Genomic DNA, 16,724 nt, shown 5'->3' with positions numbered 1-16,724 from the left:
TTCTTCAGATAATGAAGCAATCCATGCCCGCTTGCAGCAAGACCTGGACAACATCCAGGCTTGAGCTGACTCACAAAGCCTCTCCACCACCTACAAGGCACAAGTCAGGCTGGAATACTCTCCACTTGCCTGGATGAGTGCAGCTCCATCAACACTCAAGAAGCTGGATACTATCCAGGATAAAGCAGTCTGCTTGATCGGCACCTCATACACTAGCCTAAACATGCACCCCCTCCACCACTGGTGCACAGTGGCTAGTGTGTGCAATCTATAGGATGCACTGCAGCAACCTGCTGAGGCTTCTTCGACAGAAACCCATGACGTCCACCACCTAGAAGGACAAGGAATGCAGGTGCATGGGAACATTATCACTTCCGAGTCACACACCATCATGACATCATCGTCGCTGGGTCAAAATCCTGGAACTCACTACCTAACAGCACCATGGAAGCACCTTCAACACAGGAACTGCAACGGTTCAAGGCTCACCACCACCTTCTCAAGGGCAATTAGGGATGGGCAAGAAATGCCAGACTTGCCAGCATCACCTACATCCCGAGAATTAAAAAACAATAAAAGGCAAAGGAGGGGAGGAAGATTGGTAGAGAAAATTTATGAGAAGATAAAAGTAAAACAACTTCTGCACTGTTTTTAAGCCCGGAAACAAATTCATACTGGTTCCTTTACTGAACATGTTCCAGAACCATAAGAAAATATTGATTAAGTGAACATATCACAGAAGGTATTATCAGTTAAAATTGCAAATGCATGAGAACTTACACAGAAACATAGAAGATAGGAGCAGGAGTAGGCCATTCAGCCCCTCGAGCCTGCTCCGCCATTCAATGCGATCATGGCTGATCATCCAAATTCAGTACCCGGTCCCTGCTTTCTCCCCATACCCCTTGATCCCTTTAGCCTTAAGAAATATATCCAACTCCTTCTTGAATATATTTAATGAATTGGCCTCCACTGCCTTCTGTGGTAGAGAATTCCACAGGTTCATCACTCTCTGGGTGAAGAAATTCCTCCTCATTTCTGTCCTAAATGGCCTACCCCTTATCCTTAGACTGTGACCCCTGGTTCTGGACTCCCCGACCATCGGGAACATCCTTCCTGCATCTAGTCTGTCCAGTCCTGTCAGAATTTTATCAGTTTCAATGAGATCCCCTCTCATTCTTCTAAACTCCAGTGAGTACAAGCCCAATCGACCCAATCTCTCCTCATACGTAATTCCTGCCATCCCAGGTATCAGCCTGGTGAATCTTCGCTGAACTCCTTCCATGGCAAGAACATCCTTCCTCAGATAAGGCGACCAAAACTGCACACAATACTCAAGATGTGGTCTCATCAAGGCCCTGTGCAACTGCAGCAAGACATCCTTGTTCCTGTACTCAAACCCTCTCGCTACGAAGGCCAACATACCATTTGCCTTCTTAACCGCCTGCTGCACCTACATGCTTACCTTCAGCGACTGGTGCACAAGGACACCCAGGTCACGTTGCACTTCCACTTCTCCCAATCTATTGCCATTCAGATAATAATCTGCCTTCCTGTTTTTGCCACCAAAGTGGATAACCTCACATTTATCCATGTTGTATTGCATCTGCCATGCTTCTGCCCAATCACCCAACCTGTCCAAATCATCCTGGAGTTTCTCGGCATCCTCCTCACAGCACACACGCCCACCCAGCTTTGTGTCGTCTGCAAATTTGGAGATATTACATCTAGTTCCCTTGTCTAGATCATTAATATATATTGTGAATAGCTGGGGTCCAAGGACCAATCCCTGTGGTACCCCACTAGTCACTGCCTGCCACTCGGAAAAAGACCCGTTTATTCCAACTCTTTGCTTTCTGTCTGCCAACCAGTTCTCTATCCAAGTCAATACCTTGCCCCCAATCCCATGTGCCTTAACTTTACACGCTAATCTCTTATGCGGGACCTTATCGAAAGCCTTCTGAAAGTCCAAATACACCACATCCACTGGTTCTCCCTTATCTATTTTACCAGTTACATCCTCCAAAAATTCCAGTAGATTAGTCAAGCACGATTTACCTTTTGTAAATCCGTGTTGACTTTGTCCGATCCTGTCACTGTTTTCCAAGTGCTCTGCTATTATATCTTTTATAATGGACTCTAGCATTTTCCCCACTACCGATATCAGGCTTACCGGTCTGTAATTCCCCGTTTTCTCTCTGCCACCTTTTTTGAATAGTGGGGTAACATTAGCTACCCTCCAATCCATGGGTACTGTTCCAGATTCCATTGAATATTGGAAGATGATCAGCAATGCATCTACTATTTCTAGGGCCACTTCCTTAAGTACCCTAGGATGTAGATTATCAGGCCCTGGGGATTTATCGGCCTTCAATCCCATCAATTTCCCTAACACCATTTCCCTACAAATACTGATTTCTTTCAGTTCCTCCCTTTCATCAGACCCTATGTTCCCCGACATCTCTGGGAGGTTACTTGTGTCCTCCTTTGTGAAGACAGAACCAAAATATGTATTTAATTGGTCTGCCATTTCTTTGTTCCCCTGATTCTGACTGCAAGGGACCTACGCTTGACTTCACCAATCTTTTTCTCTTCACATATCTATAAAAGCTTTTACAGTCAGTTTTTATGTTCCCTGCAAGCTTACTCTCATATTCTATTTTCTCCTTCTTAATTACTCCCTTTGTCCTCCTTTGTTGAATGCTAAACTGCTCCCAATCCTCAGGATTACTGCTTTTTCTGGCCAATTTATATGTCCTCTCCTTGGATCTTATGCTATCCCTAATTTCCCCTGTTAGCTACGGTTGAGTCACCTCTTTTGTTTTATTTTTATGCCAAACTGGGATGAACAAATTCTGTAGTTCGTCCATGCGGTCTTTGAATGTTTGCCATTTCCTATCCACCGTCAACCCTTTGAGTGACATTCCCCAATCCATCCTACCCAACTCGCACCTCAGACCATCGTAGTTTCCTTTATTTAAATTCAGGACCCTAGTCTCTGAGTCAACTACTTCATTCTCCATCTTAATGAAGAATTGTAGCATATTATGATCGCTCCGACCCAAGGGGCCTCGTACAAGATTGCTAATTAATCCTTTCTCGTTACATAATACCCAGTCTAAGATGGCCTGATCTCTGGATGGTTCCTCGACATATTGGTCCAGGAAACCATCCCGTAAACACTCCAGGAATTCCTCCTCCACAGTATTGTTACTAATTTGGTTAGCCCAATCTATATGTAGATTAAAGTCACTCATGATGACTGCTGTGCCCTTATTGCACACTTCTCTAATTTCCCTTTTAATGCCATCCCCAACCTCCGCATTACTGTTTGGAGGTCTATATACCACTCCCACTAACGTTTTCTGCCGCTTGGTATTTCTCAGTTCTACCCATACAGATTCCACATCATCAGAGCTAATATCCTTCCTTACAATTGTGTTAATCCCTTCTTTAACCAGCAATGCTACCCCACCTCCCTTTCCTTTTTGCCTATCTTTCCTGAATATTGAATACCCCTGGATGTTGAGTTCCCAGCCTTGGCCACCCTGGAGCCATGTTTCCGTAATCCCAATCAAATCATATTCGTTTACCTCTATTAGCGCAGCTAATTCATCCACCTTATTACAAATGCTCCTCGCATTAAGACATAAAGCCTTCAGGCTTGTTTTTTTAACGCTCTTAGACCTATTAGAATTATTATTTACTGTGGCCATGTTTGATTTAAACCGTTGATTTCTCTGACTGCCACTTTTGTTTTTCTCCTTCCTATCTTTTGCTTTTATCCTTGTTTCCCTTCCCTCTGTCCCCCGGCTCAGGTTCCCAACCCCCTGCCATTTTAGTTTAAACCCTCCCCAGAGCACTAGCAAACACTCCCTCTAGGACATCGGTCCCGGCCCTGCCCAGGTGCAAACTGTCCGGTTTGAACTGGTCCCACCTCCCCCAGAACCGGTTCCAATGTCCCAGGAATTTGAATCCCTCCCCCTCGCACCATTCCTCTAGTCACGTATTCATCTGAAATATCCTTCTATTTCTACTCTGACTAGCACGTGGCACTGGTAGCAATCCTGAGATTACTACGTTTGAGGTCCTATTTTTTTAAATTTACCTCCTAACTCCCTATATTCAGCTTTTAGGACCTCATCCAGTTTTTTACCTATGTCGTTGGTACCTATATGCACCACGACAACTGGCTGTTCACCCTCCCCTTCCAAAATGTTCTGCAGCCGCTCTGAGACATCCTTGACCCTTGCACCAGGGAGGCAACACACCATCCTGGAGTCTCATTTGCGACCGCAGAAACGCCTATCTATTCCCCTTACAATAGAATCCCCTCTTACTATAGCTCTACCCCTCTTTTTCCTCCCGTCCTGTGCAGCAGAGCCATCCCTGGTGCCAGGAAGTTGGCTGCTGCTGCCTTCCTCTGATAAGCCATCCCCCCAACAGTACTCAAAGTGGTGTATCTGTTTGAGAGGGGGGTTGTCCACAGGGGACCCCTGCACTACCTGCCTGTGCCTAGTACTCTGTCTGTTGGTCACCCCTTCCCTTTCTGCCTGTCCAACCTTTGCCTGTGGTGTGACCAACTGCTTAACCGTGATATCCACGACGTCCTCAGCATCGCGAATGGTCCAGTATGTATCCAATCGCAGCTCCAGCGCCGCAATGCGGTCTGCCAGTAGCTGCAGCTGGACACACTTCCTGCACACATAGTTGTCAGGGACACAGGAAGTGTCCCTGAGTTCCCAGATAGCGCAGGAGGAGCATAACACGGGGCCAGGCTCTCCTGTCATGACTTACCCTTTAATTAATTGAAATTAAATTAAATCAAATCAGCCCCACCAATTACACTACAGTTAAATGGTATATTTAAGGGCCCTGGTTTACCAACAGTCCCCGCTACACCACAGAGAGCTTATAAACTATAAACCACAGAGTTTAAGTTTAAAAAGAGAGAAATACTCACCAACCAACCACTTACAGGAAACTTTGATTTAACCGGAGGTTGTATGTCCGGAAACCTCGCTCTACTGGCAGAATTCACGCCCCGAAAACAGCGTCTCAGTAACCGGCAATGTTGCCGGTTCCGAGTCCGAGTCTCCAACGGTTGCCGAGTTCGTCAGTGGGGGTAGTTCTACAAACTGCCACTACTCGGCCTCTTGGCGCTATCGGAAGTCGGAACACCTCAGAAACTCTGCATCAGGGGTCTCACTCTCCCACGCTGCCGGTAGCCTCTTCTGATCCGCCATTTTTTGGGGTTCCAGTACAGTACTGTGTGTCTCCAACGCTGTAGCAACTCATTGGACTGCATTATGGAAATCCCCAAAGTTAATCCAACCAAAAGGAAGAGAGTGGTGTTAACTTTAAAACAGAAAATTGATATATACAAACGACTAGAAATGGGAGCGAAGCGTATGCACATTATGAAAGAATTCAAAATTGGTTTGTCAACAATGTACGACATCAAAGCGCAGAAGGATAAGCTGCTCAAGTTTTATGCAAGCTCGAAGACATCTAAGAGTGTAGAGAAATGGCGCACACTTCGTAAGCCTAAGCTTGAAGAGCTGGATACCATGCTTTATGAGTGGTTTGCTCTGAAGCGTTCAGAGGGTGTTCCGATTTCCGGACCCATGCTAATCGAAAAAGCGAAGGATTTTTACGCAAAGATGGAGCTCACTGACAAGTGTGCTTTCTCTGATGGCTGGCTATCGTGCTTCAAGGCACGGCATGGGATACGACGACTCGATGTTTGCGGGGAGAAGAAATCAGCTGATCATGACGCCGCAGAAGAATACTGCGATTATTTCAATCGGATTGTGCAGCAACATGATTTGTCGCCAGCACAGCTATACAGTGCCGATGAAACTGGCTTATTTTGGAGGTTTTTGCCAGAATCAACACTTGCTGAGGCTAGTGAGGCTAATGCTTTAGGTTACAATAAAAATAAAGATCGTGTAACCGTGCTAACATGTGCGAACGCTGCTGGATCACACCGGGTTAAACTTCTCGTCATTGGGAAGTATAAAAATCCCCGTGCATTTAAAAATGTGAGGCACTTACCTGTTGAGTGCAAAGCTCAAGCAAATGATTGGATGGATAAGGAAATCTTTTCAAATTGGTTCCATCATACCTTTGCTCCATCTGTGAGGGAACATTTCCGTAGAATAAGGAAACCTGAAGATAGCAAATGCATTTTATTGCTTGATAATTGTAGAGCCCATCCGCATGAATCCGAGTTGGTTTCTGGAAATATTTTCACCATTTATTTGCCACCAAATGTAACCCATGGACCAGGGCGTTATCCAAAATCTCAAGTGTCATTACAAGAAAGACTTCCTACGTAGACTGATAAGCCAAGATGACAAGACAGGTATTCAGGCATTTCAGAAGGAATACAATCTTAAAGCTGCATGTTCCTGGAAATTGGTGAAAGGTCACACTTTGAGACAAGCCTGGTGCAAATTGTGGCCTTCTGTAATGTTTGCTGAAGGTTCTTCTTCAGAGGAGGAATTTCGTGGGTTCAATCTTCGTCCGCGGAAGACTGCAGTAATGGAAATGGCTGGCACGGTGAAAGATGTAGGCCCAGCAAACCCTCTACGTCACCTCAGTGAAAGTGATATTGAGCAGTGGGTTGATGCAGATAGAGAAGTTGCTGTTGTGCATTTGCTAAGTGATGATGAAATAATGGAGACTGTTTTGAACCCAAGGAAAGAAAAGGAAAGAAAAGGAAAGTGTGATGGAAAATGAAGACGATGAGATTTCTGAAGTGAACAAGATTTCTTGGGCTAAAGCTGCAGGAGATCTTGCTTCATTCATGAAATTTGCTGAAAGCCGTTCTTGCTATTCTTCCCAAAAAGTTATGCAGCTCCATATTCTGCAGTCTACCTTTCTACAAAGAAGGCAAGAGTCCACTAAGCAAGCAGACATCCGGAACATGTTTAAGAAAGCTTACAAAAGAGTTGGAGCAGTGGAAGTGCCTGAAGAATCTGTTGAAGTGCATGATCCTGATGACCCAGCTGGCATGGATATTCCTGATGAACCAGTTGGCTTGTAATAAGTGTACAGTCAACCACCGTACAGTACTTTATACTGTACTGTACAGTCATTTAAGTTTTGGTGCACTGCACAGTCGTTTATAAGTTTTGTTTCACTGTTAAGTCATTTATAAGTTTTGTTTTACTGTTAAGTAATTAAAGAGTTATGGATTACCATCAACTGGCAGTACTGTACTTAATCAAGCATCTTTCACCATCCATTTAACACAACATTCCATAGGTGAGTACCCAATTACTGTATATTGCACATTTCTTGATTTTTAAATTTTTCTTTGTTAAAAACAGCCTGGGTAGATAATCCGCTCACCACTCCGGAACGTTTGATAGATCGGCATCACGCCGGTCCCGTCGGTGCCGGATATCACAAAGTTTCCTGTACCTGCTTTCTGGTGACGTCACACTTTGATTATTTTTACTTCTCTCCCTCCCTCTGTGTTCGGAGACTGGAGATTAGTAAGCCTACCTAGTCCTTGCCGCTCTTTTAAATCACCGCCGCCGAGTCTCCTGCAGGTCCGCCGCTGAGGCCTACCTGGTCCTCGCCGCTCTTTTAAATCACCGCCGCCGAGTCTCCCGCAGGTCCGCCGCTCTTGATTGTAATTTCAGCCCCTATGCTGGCAATAATGTCCTGAGTCTTCAGCACTGTAGCACCCAGGAGCCACTTCCTCTGAACAGCAATATGGCAGAGTGCAAAGTCCAAGTGGAAACTGTGTGATACAGTTTACTCCTGATATTACTGTCCTGTAACCCTAGAATAGCAGAAGTTCTCTCAATGCCAACTGTAGATTTTTGGAATTAGGCTGAAACCTGGCCCGGAGTAATGATATTACTTTGGAGGTCGATAAAGGATTCAGATGTCATGGCAGAACAGGAGGGTGAAAGTGGCAATGACGAATTAGCTGTTGAACCACTGATGCAGCAAGGCACTAATTCAAGACACCTTCCAATAAGCTCCAGAGCTGAATCTTAGACTTGGAATTCACCCCTGCAAATGAACCTTTCCAAACTACCTCCACCTGCACCTTCCTGTGAAATTCCTCAAACACCATCTATTCCCATCTTTTGTTGTGCTCTTCGATTGGGCCGAATGGCCTGTTTCTGTGCTGCAGGCTCTATGTTGTATAAATACTCAGCACTGTGTTTGAATCACGTGCAGTGCATTAATTCAATTGTGTAGTGTGTGACTCTAGTTATTGTGTTTCTCCTTTGTGGTATCGGGCTATATATGACATCTGACAGAGAACTTTGTGCAGTACTTCCAAGTGATTCCTTTGTGGAAGCAGTTGGCCTTCTGGCTGGTTGGAGGATTTCACTCACAACCTGCTGGGTTATGTGTCCCTAAGCTTTGTTGTGGTCTGCACTGCAATGGCCCTCCATCTCAGTCAGTCAAGGCCAGTGCTGTTGTCTCATTATGCCTGTTTTCTGACAACTCTACTGTAACATGCAGAGATGTTCGATGGCCTGCATGTGCCAATGTCTTGAGACCAAGCTGCCTGATCTGTATATTACAGGCATGCCACTGCTGCTGTGCATTCCCTCAACATGTTCACTGATCTAGCTCAGAACAAAACTTTGGGAGCTACAGAGTTTGTGAATCCCTACCTCAAGGTAGTCTGCATCCAATCTCCCAGCATTTTGAGGCCAGTCAAAACTGTATACTTACAATTGGAGCCCCAGGCTTCTACAGCAGTGGTGAACATTCACGAGGGACATCTTCACTGTGCCTGTGTAACAATGGGATTTGATGCCGATGCCATGAGTTGCCACACACTCCACAGAAGACTGGACTGCAGACAACCATGATCACACAAATGTCGGTGGTGGGGCCCTTCATACTGTTCCCGTGTAGAGTGTTATGCTTGGTCACAAGTGACTCGTATCAATGATCCTCTTCCGTTTATAAGCAAGCCCTGTGAGGTCTGTCTGAAACCCCAGGTGTTGCAGCAGAGATAGTAGCCATGGTGTGTGGCCGAGAACAAGCTCCTCATCCAAACATGGTGGTTCATCTTGCATTCTTCATGACCTTGCCACCTGTATCCTCTGCACTGTGTGTAGCTGTGCTGGTGTTTGGCAGAAGTGGTTATCTGAGAACCCTTGTGCAAACAGGCTGTGGCATGACTTTGCTAAGAAAACAGAAAAGAAGAAAATGTTAAGAAGCTGCCTCAGTTACCCAGCTTTAACCAAAAGGGAAAGCTTGTAAAGGTGGCGACCTTAAAAAATTTAAGTGCCAACCACATTTGAAGAGGCTTTCATGCATGGTACTCTCTGATTTTAGTCAGATTGAGTATGTGCCTGTGTGACAATCACTCAGTAAAATGTCATTACAGGATAATGTAGTAGCCATGAGCTCGGGAGAAACCTCTGGCTTTATCTTCTCCTACTCCATCATTCTTTCGATAATCTCATGTCCAGTGATGTCAAACGTGGCCTCCTCAAATAGGAGGTCAAGGGTTTAAATTGTTTTGGGCCAGCATCCATGTACTGCCATTTTCGCTGACTGGATTCCACCTTGACCTGCAAGCACGGCGATATTGAAAGTATATTTAAGGTTTCTGTCATGCATAACCATATTGTTGGCTTACCTTAGCAGATCTCTCCAGGCCTGATATCTTTTCCCTAATACCTTTCTACATCCTGGGTGTTCTGCACAAGATCGGAAACATGTTTGGTATTTCATGACATGCATGCAGCACCAAATGCTTAAGCGGGGGGAGTTTGTTTTCCATTCAGTGGATTACATTCCATCCTGTCTGTCTCTTGCTTTCCTCATTCAGGAAGGCTTCATTTGAGGAAAATTGCTGAGTCCTTTCCCAATCTATCTCAGAGGTTTAAATGGCTCATTATTGTAATTAACGTGCTCATTTGCTAGAAATGATCCTCTGCTGCCTCCTTGGATGGTCTGGTGTACAGGGGTCAAAATGCACAGCTCCAGCAAATAGATAAATGAAGGATTAATGAGTGTACTTAATGAAACTCAAAATCATTAATTAACAGTGTGTTAACCCTTTAAGAGTGTTGAATCAATAATCGCCAGGCAAAAATTGGATTCCTCAGCATCAGAATAACAGAAATGTTCTGGCACTTACAGTTATAATAATGCACGGGAACAATTTGGTGCAGAAGTCATCGTCCAATAGCCTCTGGAAGGTGGCGTCTTTTTCCACTACAAGCACAAATTTAGCAGCAGAATTCAAATCTTAAAAGTTAAGGTGAATTAACATACAAGCCTAGAAATTACTGTTGGTGATGTTGATGGATGAACACTTACTGTTTCTATTCTCTACTGTAGCATTAATTCAATTAAAATGAACACGTTATCACCTGCGTTAAAGTAGTGTAGAGAGGAATGTGATAGGAACAAGTGAGGCTTCCAGCCACTGATATCAAGGACAGGACTTTCTTGACTATTGATACTGCACTAGTTAGTCCTTTCTCTTTGATTCTTTGGGCCATGCAATTATGTTCTGGGATACTGGGGTACTGTTATTTCTTGTCTCTCTTTTTTCTTAGTCCCCTCTTTCTCTTTTTTACTTTGTCTTTTTGTTCTATCGATCTCTCTTGGCTTTCCACCCCTGCTTCTCTCATTTCCTTATTTCATTCCTCATTGCTTTGTCTTTTTCCTTTTAGATTTCTTTGTTTTACCTCTCTTCTTCCTTTTAAAATAAATGGGTTAATATATTCATCAAAACGATGGACAAAAGAATTTCATTTGAAATGTTCGTATACAGAAATAGAGAAATGCAAAATATAGTGAGAGAAGAGAAGAAAGTACGTTGATATCCCACAATATGTAATATCAAGGTCTTGGTGTTTGAATCACCCAAGATCCTATCAAACTGATACATCAATGAGCAAGTTATGGCACTACCAACTCAGTACACATCATTCTGTAATATCCTCTGTGAAGGCAGTAAAAATGTAACAATATTCACTAAAATAATTTAATATTAGTGAGTTATTTTGAATATTTATAACTTTTAGCTACCTATCTGCTGCAAGATTAGTGGCTAGACTGCCCGGCAATAGGATAGCAACACTGGGTCTACCCCGGTGGTCACTTGACTGTCTCCTCATCTCCTCCTTTAGTCTTCACAATGGAACCTGTGGACAAATAGGCAGCGAGTTCTGCTTCCCGGCCTCTGCTAATGCTGCTCTGAAACGGACAAAGATGCCCCAAAGTGCCGAGATTCCTCCAATTTTCCTGCTTCCTCACACCTGAACATCCTTCTCCAGAGAAGATTCTTTAAAAATATATACTGGGACTGAAAGAACCACCGGCAAACATCAGGAGCTGTTTTTTTTCTTTTTGTTTCTTTTCGTTGCTTTTTTCTCAACAGTCAAGCTCTGCAAGGTCTGTAGCTAAGCAACAGCTTCAGCTAGAGACGCTACAGAGACGCTTGCCGACTGTTTAGAAGCTGTTGCAAAGCAACAGGGTTTGTTGATTCACACGGAGCTGAAAATCTCCGTATGTTTCAACATTAGCGCTGGAGTGTCCGGCAGTTTTGAGGGAATGGCAACAGCTCGGTCCCGTCGGTGCCGGATAGCACAAAGTTTCCTGTAGTATGTTGGAATACACAACCAAAAAAATACTATTCCACAACATATAAAAGGATACTTTTTATCCTGTCCACATTGGATGGCACAAGAACAGCCTGGGGAATTCAAGGAAAATCCGGTCATTCATTTAGTTAACTTTAAAACACAACCACATCATTCCCTATTCTTATGCATCATTCCCTATGTTTCTGCATTTTCCCTATTCTCCTGCATTATTCCCTATGTTTCTGCATTTTCCCTATTCTTATGCATCATTCCCTGTGTCTGCATGTTCCCTATGCTCCTGCATCATTCCCTCTTTCTGCATTTTCCCTATTCTCATTCATCATTCCCTGTTTCTGCATTTTCCCTATTCTCATTCGTCATTCCCTATGTTTCTGCATTTTCCCTATTCTTATGCATCATTTCCTGTTTCTGCATTTTCCCTATCCTCATTCATCATTCCCTATGTTTCTGCATTTTCCCTATTCTCCTGCATCATTCCGTTTCTGCATTTTCCCTATTCTCCTGCATCATTCCCTGTTTCTGCATTTTCCCTATTCTCATTCATCATTCCCTGTTTCTGCATTTTCCCTATTCTCCTGCATCATTCCCTGTTTCTGCATTTTCCCGATGCTCCCGCATCATTCCCCATGTTTCTGCATTTTCCCTATTCTCATTCATCATTCCCTGTTTCTGCATTTTCCCTATTCTCCTGCATCATTCCCTGTTTCTGCATTTCCCTATTCTGCTGCATCATACTTAAGAAAAGACATACTTGCCTTCGAGTCAGTACAAAGAAGGTTCACTCGGTTAATCCCGGGGATGAGGGGGTGGACATATGAGGAGAGGTTGAGTAGATTGGGACTCTACTCATTGGAGTTCAGAAGAATGAGAGCTGATCTTATTGAAACATATAAGATTGTGAAGGGGCTTGATCAGGTGGATGTGGTGAGGATGTTCCCAATGATGGGTGAAACTAGAACTAGGGGGCATAATCTTAGAATAAGGGGCTGCTCTTTCAAAACTGAGATGAGGAGAAACTTCTTCACTCAGAGGGTAGTAGGTCTGTGGAATTTGCTGCCCCAGAAAGCTGTGGAAGCTACCTCATTAAATAAATTTAAAACAGAAATAGACAGTTTCTTAGAAGTAAAGGGAATTAGGGGTTACGGGGAGCAGGCAGGAAATTGGACATGAGTCTATGTTCGGAACGGTCATGGCCCTGTGGGTAACATGTAGCCTGGTTCTGCTCCTACTTCTTGTGTTCTAATTATGTGTTAGATTACAGGAGATGGTTCTATTCCTGTTCCTGGCTGGGGTGGAGATCACCTTTTACAGAAGGTAAGTACTGTAGAAAATATAGGGACAGAGTGATCTCCTGGACGAGTTTCGATCGCCTAGATGGGTCGGAGAGGAATTTCCCAGATTTTTTTCTCCCAAATTGGCCATTGGGTTTTTTATCTGGTTTTTCGCCTCTCCCAGGAGATCACATGGGTTCGGGAGGGATGTAGAGTGATAGTAGATTTGAGGTTAGCATCAGATCAGCCATGATCTTATTGAATGGTGGAGCAGGCTCGAGGGGCCGATTGGCCTACTCCTGCTCCTATTTCTTATGTTCTTATGTTTCTGCATTTATCCTATTCTCCTGCATCATTCCCTATGTTTCTGCATTTCCCCTATTCTCCTGCATCATTCCCTATGTTTCTGCATTTTCCCTATTCTCATGCATCATTCCCTGTGTTTCTGCATTTTCCCTATTCCCCTGCATCATTCCCTGTTTCTGCATTTTCCCTATTCTCCTGCGTCATTCCCTAGATTTCTGCATTTTCCCTATTCTCATGCATCATTCCCTGTTTCTGCATTTTCCCTATTCTCATTCATCATTCCCTATGTTTCTGCATTTTCCCTATTCTCCTGCATCATTCCCTATGTTTCTGCATTTCCCCTATTCTCATGCATCATTCCCTGTGTTTCTGCATTTTCCCTATTCCCCTGCATCATTCCCTGTTTCTGCATTTTCCCTATTCTCCTGCGTCATTCCCTAGATTTCTGCATTTTCCCTATTCTCCTGCGTCATTCCCTATGTTCCTGCATTTTCCCTATGCTCCTGCATCATTCCCTATGTTTCTGCATTTTCCCTATTCTCATTCATCATTCCCTATGTTTCTGCATCTTCCCTATGCTCCTGCATCATTCCCTGTTTCTGAATTTTCCCTATTCTCCTGCATCATTCCCTATGTTTCTTCATTTTCCCTATTCTCATTCATCATTCCCTATGTTTCTGCATTTTCCCTATTCTCATTCATCATTCCCTATGTTTCTGCATTTTCCCTATTCTCATTCATCATTCCCTATGTTTCTGCATTTTCCCAATTCTCCTGCATCATTCCCTGTTTCTGCATTTTCCCTATTCTCCTGCATCATTCCCTATGTTTCTGCATTTTCCCTATTCTCCTGCATCATTCCTAGTTTCTGCATTTTCCCGATGCTTCTGCATCATTCCCTATGTTTCTGCATTTTCCCTATTCTCCTGCATCATTCCCTATATTTCTGCATTTTCCCTATTCTCCTGCATCATTCCCTATGTTTCTGCATTTTCCCTATTCTCATTCATCATTCCCTATGTTTCTGCATTTTCCCTATTCTCATTCATCATTCCCTATGTTTCTGCATTTTCTCTATTCTCATTCATCATTCCCTATGTTTCTGCATTTTCCCTATTCTCCTGCATCATTCCCTATGTTTCTGCATTTTCCCTATTCTCCTGCATCATTCCCTATGTTACTGCATTTTCCCTATTCTCTTGCATCATTCCCTATGTTTCTGCATTTTCCCTATTCTCATTCATCATTCCCTGTTTCTGCATTTTCCCTATTCTCCAGCATCATTCCCTATGTTTCTGCATTTTCCCTATTCTCCTGCATCATTCCCAGTTTCTGCATTTTCCCTATTCTCCGGCATTATTCTGTTTCTGCATTTTCCCTATTCTCCTGCATCATTCCCTATGTTTCTGCATTTTCCCTATTTTCATTCATCATTCCCTATGTTTCTGCATTTTCCCAATTCTCCTGCATCATTCCCTATGTTTCTGCATTTTCCCTATTCTCCTGCATCATTCCCTATGTTTCTGCATTTTCCCTATTCTCCTGCATCATTCCCTGTTTCTGCATTTTCCCTATTCTCATTCATCATTCCCTATGTTTCTGCATTTTCCCTATTCTCATTCATCATTCCCTATGTTTCTGCATTTTCCCTATTCTCATTCATCATTCCCTGTTTCTGCATTTTCCCTATTCTCATTCATCATTCCCTATGTTTCTGCATTTTCCCTATTCTCATTCATCATTCCCTGTTTCTGCATTTTCCCTATTCTCATTCATCATTCCCTGTTTCTGCATTTTCCCTATTCTCATTCATCATTCCCTATGTTTCTGCATTTTCCCTATTCTCATTCATCATTCCCTATGTTTCTGCATTTTCCCTATTCTCATTCATCATTCCCTGTTTCTGCATTTTCCCTATTCTCATTCATTATTCCCTATTTTCTGCATTTTCCCTATTTTCATTCATCATTCCCTGTTTCTGCATTTTCCCTATTCTCCTGCATCATTCCCTATGTTTCTGCATTTTCCCTATTCTCATGCATCATTCCCTATGTTTCTGCACTTTCCCTATTCTCATGCATCATTCCCTGTTTCTGCATTTTCCCTATTCTCATGCATCATTCCCTGTTTCTGCATTTTCCCTATTCTCATTCATTCCCTGTTTCTGCATTTTCCCTACTCTCATTCATCATTCCCTATGTTAATGCATTTTCCCTATTCTCATTCATCATTCCGTTTCTGCATTTTCCCTATTCTCATGCATCATTCCCTGTTTCTGCATTTTCCATATTCTCATTCATCATTCCCTATGTTTCTGCATTTTCACTATTCTCATTCATCATTCCCTATGTTTCTGCATTTTCCCTATTCTCCTGCATCATTCCCTGTTTCTGCATTTTCCCTATTGTTATGCATCATTCCCTGTTTCTGCATTTTCCCTATTCTCCTGCATCATTCCCTGTTTCTGCATTTTCCCAATGCTCATGCATCATTCCCTATGTTTCTGCATTTTCCCTATTCTCATTCATCATTCCCTATGTTTCAGCATTTTCCCTATTCTCATGCATCATTCCCTATGATTCTGCATTTTCCCTATTCTCCTGCATCATTCCCTATGTTTCTGCATTTTCCCATTTTTCCTTTATCATTCCCTATGTTCCTGCATTTTCCCTATTCTCATTCATTATTCCCTATGTTTCTGCATTTTCCCTATTCTCCTGCATCATTCCCTATGTTTCTGCGTTGTCCCTATTCTCCTGCATCATTCCCTATGTTTCAGCATTTTCCCTATTCTCCTGCCTCATTCCGTTTGTGCATTTTCCCAATGCTCCTGCATCATTCCCTATGTTTCTGCATTTTCCCTATTCTCCAGCATCATTCCCTGTTTGTGCATTTTCCCTATTCTCCTGCATTATTCCCTATGTTTCTGCATTTTCCCTATTCTCATGCATCATTCCCTATGTTTCTGCATTTCCCTATTCTCCTGCATCATTCCCTATGTTTCTGCATTTTCCCTATTCTCATTCATCATTCCCTATGTTTCTGCATTTTCCCTATGCTCATTCATCATTCCCAATGTTTCTGCATTTTCATTATTCTCATGCATCATTCCCTGTTTCTGCATTTTCCCTATTCTCATGCATCATTCCGTTTCTGCATTTTCCCTTTTCTCATGCATCATTCCCTGTTTCTGCATTTTCCCTATTCTCATGCATCATTCCCTATATTTCTGCATTTTCCCTATTCTCATGCATCATTCCCTATGTTTATGCATTTTCCCTATTCTCCTGCATCATTCCCTATGTTTCTGCATTTTCCCTATTCTCATGCATCATTCCCTATGTTTCTGCATTTCCCTATTCTCCTGCATCATTCCCTATGTTTCTGCATTTTCCCTATTCTCATTCATCATTCCCTATGTTTCTGCATTTTCCCTATTCTCATGCATCATTCCGTTTCTGCATTTTCCCTTTTCTCATGCATCATTCCCTATGTTTCTGCATTTTCCCTATTCTCATGCATCATTCCCTATGTT

General features: G+C 43.1%; 1 protein-coding gene across 1 annotated transcript in view; it reads right to left on the bottom strand.

Annotated features, from left to right (window-relative positions):
* Nucleotides 1–16,724, bottom strand: part of LOC147108504 (meiotic recombination protein SPO11-like) — a 66,733-nt gene that overhangs the window by 22,166 nt on the left and 27,843 nt on the right. The window contains exons 3-4 of the mRNA XM_086004278.1: nt 11,665–11,701; nt 10,136–10,245 (exon numbers count right to left, since the gene is read on the bottom strand). Of these exons, the coding sequence (XP_085860404.1) occupies nt 10,136–10,245; nt 11,665–11,701 (147 nt within the window). The remainder of the gene's footprint in view (nt 1–10,135; nt 10,246–11,664; nt 11,702–16,724) is intronic.

Source organism: Somniosus microcephalus, chromosome 13 (assembly GCF_052327205.1).
Source record: "Somniosus microcephalus isolate GS21.2 chromosome 13, FLI_Smic_1.0, whole genome shotgun sequence".
Taxonomy (NCBI): domain Eukaryota; kingdom Metazoa; phylum Chordata; class Chondrichthyes; order Squaliformes; family Somniosidae; genus Somniosus; species Somniosus microcephalus.
Note: the sequence above shows the minus strand (reverse complement) of the source record. Positions and strands in the feature narration are given on the sequence as shown.